At 45.0% G+C, this 14,580-nt stretch overlaps 1 protein-coding gene across 1 annotated transcript; it reads right to left on the bottom strand.

Moving 5' to 3' along the window:
- Positions 1–10,893: 10,893 nt before the first annotated feature.
- LOC137004242 (GTPase IMAP family member 9) lies at positions 10,894–13,491 on the bottom strand. Its single transcript, XM_067364429.1, has 3 exons — positions 13,389–13,491; positions 13,093–13,170; positions 10,894–11,729 (listed from the first exon to the last, which is right to left on the bottom strand). The coding sequence occupies exons 1-3, from the start codon at positions 13,489–13,491 to the stop codon at positions 10,894–10,896; spliced, it is 1,017 nt and encodes a 338-aa protein (XP_067220530.1).
- Positions 13,492–14,580: the final 1,089 nt, after the last annotated feature.

Raw genomic sequence — 14,580 nt, 5'->3', positions numbered from 1 at the left:
TACTCACACAAGTTTTTAAATATTCACACAACAAGTTGAATGCAAAACAGCCCTATTTGGAGGTTTTTATATGATAATGATCATGTTAAGAGTTTTGTCTTATGATGTATCAGGATGTGATGTGTGATTTGTTGTCAGGAAGTGCATACTGAGAAAACACCTATGAGCTCAGCAACTCAACAACAAAGAAACCCATCAAACTCTGTTATCTCCGGATGCCATCTGTTGCTATTTTCAGATGTGTTTTTCATCATCTAACTTAAGCATAGGTAAATTCAAATCAGCAAACTTTAAGAAGAAAAGATGTGGAACCTTCTGTCAGGCACTGCCTTTTAGGCATTTATTTTATGCAATAAGTTTTAATACATTTTGTCTGTATTTATATTTAATTTGTATTACATTTTACAAATTAAGCAGATCATAGGCAGAAAAAAAACCTAAATAACCTATTAAACATGAAAGTATGCAATCTAGTGTTGGGGGTAATGGATTACAAGTAATGCAAGATACATAATCAGATTAACTTTTTCAAGTATTGAGTAAAGTAACGTTAATTTTACATTTATAACAAAATATCTATTCATTTTTCAAATAAGTAATGCAAGTTACTTTGTTTTGACTGACATCTCTCCTGTCCCCTTGTTGAGAGAAACTGGGTCTTTGCTGCTGACATTCAATGACCCATTTCAACAGTACTAATAAGCAAAATGACTTTGATAAACATCACATGTTTGTTTCATATTTTATTTTCTGAAGTAAGAGTGTTGAACTTTCTTCTCCTGCATCCCATTGTTCTGCAATCCAGAATGGCAGCAGAGCTGAAAGGTTTGAGCTGCGCTTTTTAATGGACAGCCGTGATTTTTTGCATTTCCTTCACTTTCGGTATGAAAGGGCTTTTACATTTGCCAAAAATAGAAACAAAGTCCAGCCCATGTGAGAAAAGTGATGTAATTCATTATTTAAAAGTAACTAAATATCTCAATTTGTTTATTTTTTAGGGAGTGACACAATATTGTAACACGTTACTTTTAAAAGTAACTTTTCCCAACACTGATGCATTCATGTATCTTTATAGAACCTTTCTGGCATGAAGCATTCTTTAAAATTGAGACAAGAACCCTAGATTAAATGCTTGAAAATTATTATTTACAAGACAGGAGTATACTGTATGAATACACAAATGAAAACTGACAATTTGACATTTAAAAAATTTGAAATTAAAATAAAAAAATAAAAAATCCTGACTCTTTGAAAGGCACACTTGCAGTAGGTACTTTACTGTTGTACTTTGGTAACCAGTGGGGGGCAGCCCTGAGACGATCCCCATGATCATGGAATAATCTGAGCATGAAGTCAAACCAGTGTTACCCTATAGAGTACTCTGGTGTGTTGTGTAAACATCAACTTCATGGAGTTCAAAAGAAATAAAGAATTTCTGACGGAAGAAAATGACACATCTAAGTAAAACACAAGAGTCTTTTTGCAGCTACTGTATATTGGAAACTGTCCAGCAAAATAATTAGGTTTTGGTTTGTTAAAAGAAACACTTTAACATATTTTACTAATTAACTATCTTTATCCTGAATAGAATTTATTTTTACACTAGTGTTCTATGTATCACATTTAAGAATGGTACAGACAGTAGATAACATGGCTCATTTTTAATTGTTGTGTTTATAATTGTCAGGATCCCGGTGTTTTGTGTTTTGTAGGACTTTTCTGTTGAAGTGTAATCGGTTTTCTTTGTTTCAATCTTCATTTCCTGTGTTTTGGTTTCTGTTTTGCCTGTACCTTGTGTGTCGCTATAGTTACCCTCATTAGTTACCATGACATCATATCACCAACACCTGTCCCTTATCAGCCCATTGTTAACGTGTCTATTTAAACCTTTATGCTTCATTTGTTGTTTGTTGGTCGATGCGTTTGTGAGTATGTTCTTGTCGTTGCTCTCGTCAGCTGTCTGTGAATGGATTACCTTTTCTTATTAAACGTTGGTGCTTGCATTTGGATTCTCACTCTGTTTCATGCCTGCGCATTCGTAACAATAATAATGACATTATATATTTTTTTCCAGGTCAATAAGTGAAAAACTGCAACAGATCAGTTGAGATAATCATACCTAGTGATGTCCAAATGAAGCAACGAATCAGTATTGAACCACTTCATCAATTGTTTTGAAAATGGGTTCATTCATTCAAAGCTTCGTTTCAGTGACATCTAGTGGCGAAATTGTAGATAGCAATATAATGTCTGTATAAGTATAACTAGGGTTTGTGTGAATGATGTAAATAAACCAGCCACGAAATAAATAAGCCAGGTGCAGTAGGATAACCAAGGTATAATAAAGCAATTTAACTTATAAAAATAAAAATGTTCCCACATTGGAGAACAGGTTCTCTTCCTAGCTGGCTCCATGAAGATGATGAAACAATGCAGTGAAAATAACAACTATGCAAACTCCTAATACAACAAATCCACATCTTGTGCATCATTTTGGGTGTCTATATAGTCCTATTACGCACCTAAAAAGCTGCTGAAGCGTGCGCGCAGCAAAGTCTCGCGTCATGAAGCCTCTCGCGATGCGAAGCAGTATCGACTGGTCTGAACCACTCACGTGATTCACTTAGAGAACTGAAGCAGTTACTGCTTCGGACGTCATCGGTCACGTGTGTTTTTCCGCACCAAAGCAAGCTCCGAAGCAGTAGTTCAAGAAAAATGCTGCTCCGAGTTCGAAGCTTGTGTCGGAGCATCGGTGTCAGACGGTCATCACTAATCATACCTGACCAGAATTCAAAGACTTATGTAAAACTTTGCTTTTTTATTGACAATTCATTCAGATTTATTTCACTTGAACATTGAGGTTAGATTGAATTTTTCTGCATTGGATAACAGTGATATTTGAATTTGTCACATTTAATATCAACTTTTATGTGTTATAAACTAAAGAAGATTTGGGGTGCAGTAAAGGGGAAGATATGTTTCAAATATCAGGTTCCCTTTCGATACTTCACTCGTACTGCGTATGGGGAAAGGTCTCCCTTTTTCCCCGCTGCTGAAGCCTTTTTCAATAACGCAGTGTAACTGCACCGTCATTGGTTCACTCATAGACAAGTTGTTGAACCAATGGCGGCGCGGCATAGCTGCGCGGCCTATGGCGACAAAGCGCGCGAATATTCCCGCCGAAATGGGCGGGGTATAGGGCTATATAAGCAGGCGTTTCGCCATAGGATTTCAGTGTTTTCTCCTTCAGCGACGACATCTACTTCTCTTCGCTGATCTCCGCCTGAAGCCGAAGAAGCTCGCCGCCTTCTGCTCTCGCCGCCGTCTGAAGAGGCTCCCGCAGCGGACTCGCCTGGACTCGCCGGTGGAAGAAAGCGCCGGCGCCCTCGCGGACTGCAGCTTCTAGCGCCGTCGCCGAGCCGCCGCCTCCCGCTTCCCGCTTCCGGCCGCTTCCTGTGCGTCCCCTGCCGCCATCCGGCGCGCCGCCTGAGAGCTTCATCCGCGGCTTAAACGCCGCTCTAAAAGAGCGATTTCCAGCGGTTTTCACCGCTTTAAGAGCTTCCGCGGCCCCTCGCCGCTCTAAAAGAGCCACCCAATTGCCGTTTTCACGGCAGCGGCGTCTCACGATGCCCCGCCACTCATGTGGTACTTGCAGGGCCCCCTGCACGACGACGATGGACACAGCGAGTGTGTCGCTTGCCTGGGCAAGCCCCACGCAGACGGCGCGCTCGCTGGAGACTCATGCCCGCACTGCGAGTGTATGAGTCTCGCTTCCCTGCGCTCGCGGGTCGCCTTCTTCACTGAGGGCGATCTCGCCGCTCGCGCCCTCCGTCTCCTTCCTCCCGGGGTCCGGCGAGGAAAAGACAGCGGGGTAGAGCGACTCAGCGCCAGGAGTTGAGCGAGCTCACGCCGGCCCAGCCCCCGCGTGCCTCGCCCTCTCCTCCCAGGGAACTCTCTCCAGTTCTGTTCTCTCGCCCTGAGCAGCGTCCCTCCGCAGAAGCGAGTGACCTCGTCTCATTCGGGGAACAGACGACGAACAAGACGACTCCATGTCTCTTGCGGCTTCCGAAGCGGAAGGATGGGCTGGCGAGCCGGAAGACCCCGCTCCACCGCCTCCCTTGGAACCCATCGAGCATGGCCAGGGCATGGATGCCGAGCTCTTCCGCATCCTGTCTAGAGCCGTTGAAGAGCTGGACCTCGAGTGGGCCCCTCCAGAGGAGCCGTCTCGCAGCCGCCTGGACGAATGGTTTCTGCCAGGCCGCCGCCAAGCACCTCGCCAGCGTTCAGCGCCCTTCTTTCCTGAGGTCCACGAAGAGCTGACGAAGTCGTGGCGCGCTCCTTACTCTGCCCGCCTCCACACTACGCACCGCTCCGCCCTCACCGCCGTCGACGGCGCCGAGGAGAAGGGATACGAGCGCTTGCCACCCCTAGATGAAGCGGTGGCTGCTCACCTCTGTCCTCCCGCGGCTGTGGGTTGGAAGACGAAGAGGGCCCTTCCTTCCAAGCCCTGTCGGACCACCTCTACTCTGGCTGGACGGGCTTACACCTCGGCGGGCCAAGCTGCCTCTGCGCTCCACACCATGGCCATATTTCAAGCATTCCAGGCCAAACTCCTCCGCTCTCTGGATGAGTCTGGAATCGACGCGCCAGCCTTCAAAGATCTCCGCAGCGCCACGGATCTTGCCCTGCGAGCTACGAAGGCTACGGCCCAGGCCATCGGTCGTTCCATGGCCAGCCTGGTCGTGTTGGAGCGCCACCTGTGGCTCAACCTAACGGAGATCAAAGACCTAGACAAGACGGCCTTCTTAGACGCCCCGGTCTCGCCTTCTGGTCTCTTCGGGCCTGCAGTGGATGGCTTCACTGAGCGCTTTACTGCCGCGCAGAAATCGTCTCAGGCTATGAGGCATTTCTGCCTAAGCGCTCCAGCTCCGCCTTCTGCGTCTAGCCGCCCCAGGACTGCGCCGGCTCAGCAGAACAAACCAGCCCCACCTGCAACACAGGCAGCGCCGCCCCAGGAGCATCGCCAGCGCTCGCGCCCTGCGAAGCGCCCTCCCTTCCCGAGGCGCCAGGGACCCCGGCCCAGGATTGTGCTGGACCCGGTGCCTCCGAAGTCGTCCTGATTCGTCGGACAGGAAGAGGATGGGGGACCGTCCCGTTACGACCGGACCACCCCAAAAGCTCCCACGGGTAATTTCCCCTCCGCCTCGTTTATTTCCGGGCGTGGGAAACATACTCCAAGTGACAGCTGGGCCCACACCTGTTGCGCCCACTCCAAACGCCGTTTTCACGGCGGACAAATTTTTACCTCATCACAAAAAGAGCAAATTTCCTCTTCCACCCTCGCGGTGTACGACCCTCTCAACGGCGGTCTGTCACCCAACATTATTCAACCCCTAGCCACTCGGGCCGAGGCCTGGCAGGCCATCCCCGATGTGTCAGAATGGGTCATGGGGATCGTAAACCAGGGCTACTCGCTCCAGTTTGCACGACGGCCCCCGCTTCGCCGGGGTGCTTCAAACATCGGTCAATCCGGACGACGCTCATGTCCTCCGGGCCGAAGTCATGTCGTTGCTGGAAAAAGGAGCTGTGGAAATGGTTCCTCCGTCAGAGAGCGAGACAGGCTTTTACAGCCGCTACTTTCTGGTCCCCAAAAAGGATGGCGGTCTCAGACCCATCCTAGACCTCAGGCTTTTGAATCACTCCCTCATGAGACGGAAGTTCAAAATGCTGACGCTGAAGCAGATCCTCGCGCACATTTGCCCCGAGGACTGGTTCTGCTCGCTGGACCTGAAGGATGCGTATTTTCACATCCAGATAGCCCCCCGTCACAGACGATTCTTGAGATTCGCATACGAAGGGGTGGCATACCAATATACGGTCCTGCCCTTCGGGCTGTCTCTGGCTCCCCGCACTTTCACCAAGTGCATGGACGCGGCGCTTTCCCCTCAGAGACAGATGGGAATCCGGGGTCTGAATTAACTCGACGACTGGCTCATCTTAGCCCGTTCGCGAGACGAGCTGAACGCCACAGATCCGTGCTCCTCAGCCATCTACAATGCCTGGGTCTCAGGGTCAACTTAGCCAAGAGCTCGCTATGCCCCACTCAACGAATTTCGTTTCTGGGAGCAGTTTTCGACTCGGTCCGTATGACGGCAGTAGTCTCGCCAGAGCGCGCCCTGGCAATTCAGCAGCTCACGGCATCTGTCACGAACAAAGCCTATCTCCCTCTGAAGTTTTTCCAGAGGCTGCTAGGGCTGATGGCTTCCGCCTCCCCGGTGCTGCAGCTAGGCCTTCTTCGGATGCGGCCTCTTCAGTACTGGTTGAAGTTCCGGGTTCCTCCCAGCGCATGGCGGCACGGCCGCCTATGTCTCAAGGTCAATCGGGCCTGTCTTCTAGCCCTGAAACCTTGGATGGATCCAGTATGGTTCCAACGCGGAGTCCCCTTACAGGCGGTCTCACGGAGGACGGTGCTCTCAACAGACGCCTCCAACTTGGGCTGGGGCGCTGTGTGCGAGGGCAGACCGGCCTTCGGCTCGTGGAGCCACGAGGAAAGCCATCTACACATCAACTGTCTAGAGATGCTAGCAGTGATGAAAGCCCTTCAGTTCTTTCAGGCTTACTTGACGGGACGTCATGTTCTAGTTCGGTCAGACAGTATGACGGTGGTGTCATACCTGAACCACCAAGGCGGTCTTTCGTCCAGCCGCTTATGCGCTCTGGCGAAACGACTGCTGGAATGGGCTCTTCCGAGGCTTCAGTCGCTCAGAGCGACTCATGTTCCTGGCAGGAACAATCTGGGTGCGGACATGTTGTCACGGAGCAACATCCCCTCCGACGAGTGGATGCTCCACCCCCAAGTGGTCCTCACGATCTGGGAGTTCTTCGGGAAGGCAGAGGTAGACCTCTTCGCCTCAGAAGACAACTCTCATTGCCCAACATTTTTCTCGAAGGAAGTAGATGCTCTGGCCCACACATGGCCCAGCACGCTCCTTTATGCTTTCCCTCCGATCGCACTGATCCCCCAGGTCATCAGGCGTATCAGAGAAGACCAGCACAGAGTCCTTCTGGTGGCCCCGCTCTGGAGGAACCAGGTTTGGTCCTCAGAGCTATTCAGGCTCTCTCTAAGAGCCCCGTGGCCGATTCCCCTGAGACGGGACCTCCTCTCTCAGGCAAACAGAACAATCTGGCACCCACAGCCGCAGCTCTGGGCTCTGCACCTCTGGTCCCTCGATGGGAGCCGACTAGCCTCCCCGAGGACGTCCTAAATACCATTTCTCAGGCTAGAGCCCCATCTACGAGGCGCCTCTACGACCAGAAGTGGTCAGTCTTTGTTGATTGGTGTTCAACACGCAACATAGACCCTGTGGAGAGTGACGTATCTTCCATACTGTCTTTCCTCCAAGAACGCTTGGAAATGGGGCGCTCCCCTTCCACGCTTAAGGTTTACGTAGCAGCCATTGCAGCGTTCCACGCTCCTATTGCTGGCCAATCGGTGGGACGAAACGGGCTCGTGATCCGTTTTTTGAGAGGTGCTAGGCGTTTGAATCCTCCTCGCCCTCTCACTATTCCCTCCTGGGACCTCTCGTTGGTCCTCAGGGCCTTGAAAGGAGCCCCATTTGAACCAATGGGTTCAGCCGACCTCAGGCCCCTAACACTAAAAACCGCTCTGCTACTAGCACTAGCATCGGTAAAGCGTGTTGGCGATTTGCAGGCCCTCTCTGTGAACCCTGCATGCCTCGAATTCGGGCCTGGTGACTCTAAGGTCGTTCTGAAACCTAGGCATGGCTACGTCCCTAAAGTGCTCTCAACTCCGTTTAGAGCTCAGGTCATCTCGCTCTCTGCTCTTCCTCCCTCGGCGGACGAACCAGAGCTGCAGCTACTCTGCCCAGTCAGGGCATTGAGGACCTACATAGACCGATCACAGTCTTTCAGACTGTCGGATCAGCTCTTTGTTTGTTTTGGCGGCCGCACCAAAGGGTCTCCGGTCTCGAAACAACGCATTTCCCGTTGGATAGTGGATGCTATTAACCTGTGCTACTCCTCACTGGGCACTAATTGCCCCATAGGAGTCAGGGCCCACTCCACTAGAGGAATGGCTTCCTCGTGGGCTTGGTCCAACGGAGTTTCCATCCAAGACATCTGTGAGGCGGCCGGCTGGTCTTCGCCGTCCACCTTTGTCAGGTTCTATCACCTCGATGTCCCGACCTTACAAGCTCGGGTCCTGTCGGTGTGATTAGCGGCTTCCAACAGGTCCCGCTTCACGCCACCATAGGAAGTATCTTCCTTCAGTGTAACCATGGGTTCGGTTAGGCTTTGCCTCCGCTTGTCCTTTTTGCCCCCCTCTGGGTGGCCAAATGCAAGCTATATCGTTCCCAGCCGTGGCACGGCGTGGTTGAATTCGTTCCCCATACGCAGTACGAGTGAAGTATCGAAAGGGGAACGTACTCGGTTACTAACGTAACCTCGGTTCCCTGAGATACGGAACGAGTACTGCGTCACTTGCCGTGCCACGAGGCTGCGGCTCAGGGTCGTCGCTTCAGTCGATTGACACTGAAATCCTATGGCGAAACGCCTGCTTATATAGCCCTATACCCCGCCCATTTCGGCGGGAATATTCGCGCGCTTTGTCGCCATAGGCCGCGCAGCTATGCCGCGCCGCCATTGGTTCAACAACTTGTCTATGAGTGAACCAATGACGGTGCAGTTACACTGCGTTATTGAAAAAGGCTTCAGCAGCGGGGAAAAAGGGAGACCTTTCCCCATACGCAGTACTCGTTCCGTATCTCAGGGAACCGAGGTTACGTTAGTAACCGAGTACGTTATTCATCATAACCTGGTTGGGTCGAATCATTCAAATTATTATTATTATTATTATTAGCCTATATTATTAAATGTAATTTGATTTAGTGATTTGATTTAGCTTTGTAACCCAAGGAGCCTCTGCTCTGGTTACAATACACTCCAAAGGTGGGCCAAGATGGACACTGTTCAAAAATTTAAATGGAAAAATTGTTATTTTTGTTTTGTTTTTTGTGCACAAAAAGTATTCTCGTCACTTCATAACATTAAGATTGAACCACTGTAGTCACGTTGACTATTTTAATGATGTCTTTACTACTTCTCTGGACCTTGAATGTGGTAATTTTGTTGCTTTCTATGGGAGATAAAAAACCTCTCGGAATTCATCAAAAAATATCTTAATTTGTGTTCTGAAGATGAACAAACACAAAGGTTTGGAACGACATGAGGGTGAGTAATTCATATCAGAAATTCCATTTTTGGGTGAACTAATACTTTAATCTTCAGAAGAGAAGTTAAAAGTGCCGTAGAACGTCTTTTTAAAAGATGTAATATAAGTCTAAGGTGTCCCCTGAATGTGTCTGTGAAGTTTCAGCTCAAAATACCCCATAGATTTTTTTTAATTAATTTTTTAATTGCCTATTTTGGGGCATCATTAAATATGAGCGATTTAGGCTGTGGCCCCTTTAAATGCTCAAGCTCCCCGCTTTTAGCTCGCGCTTGCCTTTAACAGCATAAACAAAGTTCACACAGCTAATATAACCCTCAAAATGGATCTTTACAAAGTGTTCGTCATGCAGCATGTAAGTATAGTATTTATTTGGATGTTTACATTTGATTCTGAATGAGTTTGCGGCTATGCTCTGTGGCTAACATTACACACTGTTGGAGAGATTTATAAAGAATGAAGTTGTGTTTATGAATTATACAGACTGCAAGTGTTTAATAATGAAAATAGCAATGGCTCTTGTCTCCGTGAATACAGTAAGAAACGATGGTAACTTTAACCACATTTAACAGTACATTAGCAACATGTTAACGAAACATTTAGAAAGACAGTTTACAAATATCACTAAAAATATCATGATATCATGGATCATGTCAGTTATTATTGCTCCATCTGCCATTTTTCGCTGTTGTTCTTGCTTGCTTACCTAGTCTGATGATTCAGCTGTGCACAGATCCAGACGTTAATACTGTCTGCTCTTGTGTAATGCCTTGAACATGGGCTGGCATATGCAAATATTGGGGGCGTACATATTAATGATCCGACTGTTATGTAACAGTCGGTGTTATGTTGAGATTCGCCTGTTCTTCGGAGGTCTTTTAAACAAATGAGATTTATATAAGAAGGAGGAAACAATGGAGTTTGAGACTCACTGTATGTCATTTCCATGTACTGAACACTTGTTATTTAACTATGCCAAGATAAATTCAATTTTTAATTCTAGGGCATCTTTAATCAAACTGACGCTCTCCATGTTCCGTGTGATTGGATGTTTGCGGCACGAGCCGTACATGAGCTTCAGAGATAATCGTAAACTCTGGATTAAACATGATTTGACAGAGAACGTTTATACCGTTGTGAGCCTGATCTAAACCAGGTTGGATTTATATGGAATTGTCAACTCTAAACATACTCTGAAACTCAGAGTTTGTTTAACTACCTTCATGTAAAAGGCCTCTGGCGTTTCGAGATTTAGCTGCTCCATGTCAACCTTTCTCGCTTATGACAACTAACTTTTCCACTCCCACATTATACACACTTCAGAGTAGCCAGAGCAACTCATGCAATTTCCCGCAAAATAAAATAAATAAATAAATAAATTTTAAAAATCATCCTAAAATATAAACACTTATAATGGGCTTATAACACATTCTGGAAGTAAGACTGATGGTGTATTGACTCATTATTTGGTTAATTTTGAAGAAAACAAAAAGTTACATAGTGCACCTTTTAATGGTATTAAATAGCATAATTTTGCTCCATCAAACAAAAAAATACATTAGAAGAATTTGCATTGTCCATTTCTATCTTACTATGCAAGCAGGACAAATAAAAACACAAGCATTGTCAAATAAGTGGACAAGTTTCTAGACGGAAGACTTTCGGTCTAGGTGCCGTTTGGCTAGTTTGATGGACAGTTTTTGTTTGGCTGGATTCTCAGCCAATTTTCTTGCATCACTTTCTTCCATTCTCCAGAGTTCCTGCTTTTTTCTCTCCACCTCCTGCTCAGTGTTGCAGTGTATCAGCAGCTCTCTCTCTTTCTGTGCAATCTGGTCTTTTCTCATCTCTAAAACGTTCTCCATTTTCTTCCTGATCTTTCTCTCAGCGGCCGGGTAGAAAGACAACGTGTAGCAGCTCCTTCCATTGATGGCCACGAGGGTCTCCACTTTCTTCAGGAGTTCTGTCACGGGCTCATAGTTGGTCATGTCCTTGTTATTGAAAAACAGAAACCCACCGCTGCACTTATGAATAAAACTGCGTAGCTCCTTGTCTGAGTATGCGATAACATCATTCGCCGTCTTCCCTTCCAGACGATCACCGTGAGTGAACAAAATGATAGTGTACCTCCAGATGCTCTCCCCAAACATGCTCTCAATCAGCTTATGCATGCTTTTGTCATCATTAGTTAAGTTCCCAACAGGCATAATCAGCAGAAACACATGCGGTCCTGGAGTATAGAGAGAAATGGACTTTAGGATCTCTCGGGTCACTTCCCTCTCTGTACGGCCGATCCTGTTCAGTCCCGGCGTGTCGATTATGGCCACGGGCCGGCCGTTGATGTTTCCAGATGCTCTTTCACAGAACTGTGTGACTCTGTTCAGCTGCATGTCCGATTTAAAAGCGCTGAACCCGAGGATGGTGTTTCCAGTTGAGCTTTTTCCAGACCCCCTCGCCCCCAGTAACATGATGCGCAATTCCTCTGCTAAAATCATGAAAAACAAAGGTTTTAATCATACAAAATAAGACCCTAATATAACTGCTTAAACCCTCATAGTCTCTCCAAGAACATTTTAAAGTCACCATGAAATCAAAATGGACAATTCTTCTTCTTTTTTTTTTTTAATGGAATTTTTTAATTGAATTTTGCAGTATTTATTATAAATGATTTATCCATGCACATCAATAATTAAAAAAAATAAAATAATCATATGCCTTCATAATCTTTTCCCCTCTCTCTTGTAAGGACATCTATGGAAGTTTGTTTCCACCACACAATAAAAAATAAATGTAAAAAACAAAACTAATTGAGACTTTTTATCTCACAAATCTGACTTTCTCACAATTGACCGTTCGCAAAGACCCGCCCACTTTAGTTATTGTTGCTATGTCCGACAAGCCATGCCGATCTCTCATCACACATCATGTTCTCACAGAGTGAAAAATACATTGCGGAGCAAAGGGGACGCTGACAATGCGTTGACAGATAAGACAGAGCAGGTTACTTTTGATATGAAAAGTGTCAAATTTCAAATTTTGTCATTTTTAAAGAATTTAAACAATAAATACCATTTTGTGGCTCTTTAATGTGTCGTGACAGATCGCTGTAGCTCTTCAGCGCAAGCGGCTCGTGAACCGATCATCTCTTCCTAATAGTTAATTTATAGCATCAAATAAACATGGATGAACATCAGAAGAAAGAAAGATGTCAGTATACTCCATTTTTCAAGTTCAAGTCCACCTACGTTAATCTGCTAACTTCCCTGACTGCTTTGTCGAACAAAATGGCGGATTTGTCATTACGATTGGTTAGATCACCTGTCAATCAAACTCCTGGCGAAGGGTCAGTTGCAAGTTTATATTCTTTCTAAGAAAAAGGTTATTAAGTTAACTCACAATTGCAAGAAATAAAGTCCGATTCCTGACTATCTCACAATTCTGACTTTCTCGCAATTGCGATATGTAAACTCGCAATTCTGACCTTTTTCTCGTACTTGTGAGTTTATAACAAGCTTCCATACATCTCTTCTCTGATGATGTGTTTACTGGCACAAGGGCGGGACAACCTGTCACTCACATGACATCACAGCAATTACAAACCATATTTTGTCAATCCCCCATGGATAAAATCAAGTCCCCCCCCTACATTTTTTTCCTGTTCAAGAAGCCGTTTCACTCAGATATACGTCACAATAGGGAAGAAAAGACTGTCTCAACTGTTTCATGCTGACTTTAATACCTTGAAAAATGCTATTAAAATTGAAGTATCAGGTTGAACATGACGTTTCCTAACTGATTAAAAACAAATGTTTAGAATGTGAAAATATGGATGCCATAAAATGTCTTACTGTGAAAGTTTGTTGATGCAGTTAAACTGGTTTCCTCTACATTATGCACATTTTCATACAGTTTTTCAGATGTTGCATCTGTGAATAAAGTTGAATAAGTTCTCTGAATAAAACACATTATTTCATGTTGACAGACCATTTTTTTTGTGTAATCTTCCATTTTTATTTATTTATTTTAAATGATAGACATTGATCTTCCTGATAGTCTGTTGGAACATTGTATCAAAGTGTTGCTATAATAGTTTGGATTTTTTCTTTGTTTGTTTGTTTGTTTGTTTAACTCCTCTGTGACTCACAGCTCGTTGATGAGTCCAATGCTGAATCATTCTCATCTTCCTCAGAGTCAATCCCATCTTCCTCAGACTCATCTATCTCTTCATCTGGCTTCTTACTGTCCATCTTACCCTGAAGAGTCGTTTTTTGATGTAAAAAAAAAAAGATCATTTCAAGTATCACACTGCAGAATACCTTTTCTTATCCATTATTTTTGTCTTGTTTTCCAGTAAGACTATTAATAAATTGAAATATAAGATATGTTAAGAGAAAATAAGTTTTTTCTTATCTCATTAGCATGTTTTTTTTTTTTTTTTTTTCTTGTTTTAAGCATAAATCTCTTTAACTTTTCTAAGATTTATGCATAAAACAAGACAAAAAAAAAAAAAGTCTCTGATCTGTTATTTTTATGAAAAGTTTAGTTTGACTCTGTTTATTCTGGATCATCAAAGTATAAAGAGATGAGAAAGTGACTTACCACAGTTGGTAAAGTTGGTACAGCAGTGTTAAACCTGTTTACATGCACCGATCAGCACCTCCACACTTACATGTGATGAGTCTCTAGGAAATATACTGGTTTCGTCTATGCTGAGTTTGTTGTGGAAGATGTGTAATATAATTCACACAGGTTTCGACTTTAGTAAAGGGGCTGGTCTTGTTGAAGGATGCAATCACTTCACTCAACAAGCGTTTCATTGAGGAACGAGGACTCGTTCAACATGTTAGTCAGGTATATAGAGTGCATTTGGCAAGAGAAGAATGCAAAATGCCCCTCCAGTCTTGAAAGTGGAATTTAGATTTTAACCTGAGTAAAAGGTTAAACTCACTATATTTGAGCACACACCTGTGTGGAAAGTCAAAATACTCTGTTTCACTGTAGTCTGAGTTGTGTGGTTGCATTTCAAAATATATCCATTCTTAACAGGTATTGTGAACTAGTGAGTCGCATTATACATTATGTAGGCTAAATTTTGCTCTGGCACATAGTACAGATTCACCTCTACTGTCAGCTGCTGTAAACTGAACTTCATAACACAATAAAGAAGGTCAACATGAGAATTTTGTATGAATGTTTTTGACTGATTTGAAAGAGAAACCCATTTAATCATATCTGAGACAGTCATATTTCCCCTAGAAAGTGTATATTCAGCAGAACTAAATAAAAATCCCTTACAGGTCCCTTTTATTTAAACCTGAGGGAGCGTTTACGTTTGT

The sequence above is a fragment of the Chanodichthys erythropterus genome, chromosome 3, assembly GCF_024489055.1.
Source record: "Chanodichthys erythropterus isolate Z2021 chromosome 3, ASM2448905v1, whole genome shotgun sequence".
In the NCBI taxonomy this organism is placed as follows: Eukaryota; Metazoa; Chordata; class Actinopteri; order Cypriniformes; family Xenocyprididae; genus Chanodichthys; species Chanodichthys erythropterus.
Note: the sequence above shows the minus strand (reverse complement) of the source record. Positions and strands in the feature narration are given on the sequence as shown.

What these genes read in the sequence shown, in the direction of transcription:
- LOC137004242 (XM_067364429.1), bottom strand. Translation starts at nt 13,491, where the DNA reads ATGGACAGTAAGAAGCCAGATGAAGAGATAGATGAGTCTGAGGAAGAT. An exon ending in ATTGGACTCATCAACGAGCT is followed by an intron (nt 13,171 to 13,388) that starts GTGAGTCACAGA and finishes CTTTATTCACAG; the next exon opens with ATGCAACATCTGAAAAACTG. An exon ending in TGCATCAACAAACTTTCACA is followed by an intron (nt 11,730 to 13,092) that starts GTAAGACATTTT and finishes TCATGATTTTAG; the next exon opens with CAGAGGAATTGCGCATCATG.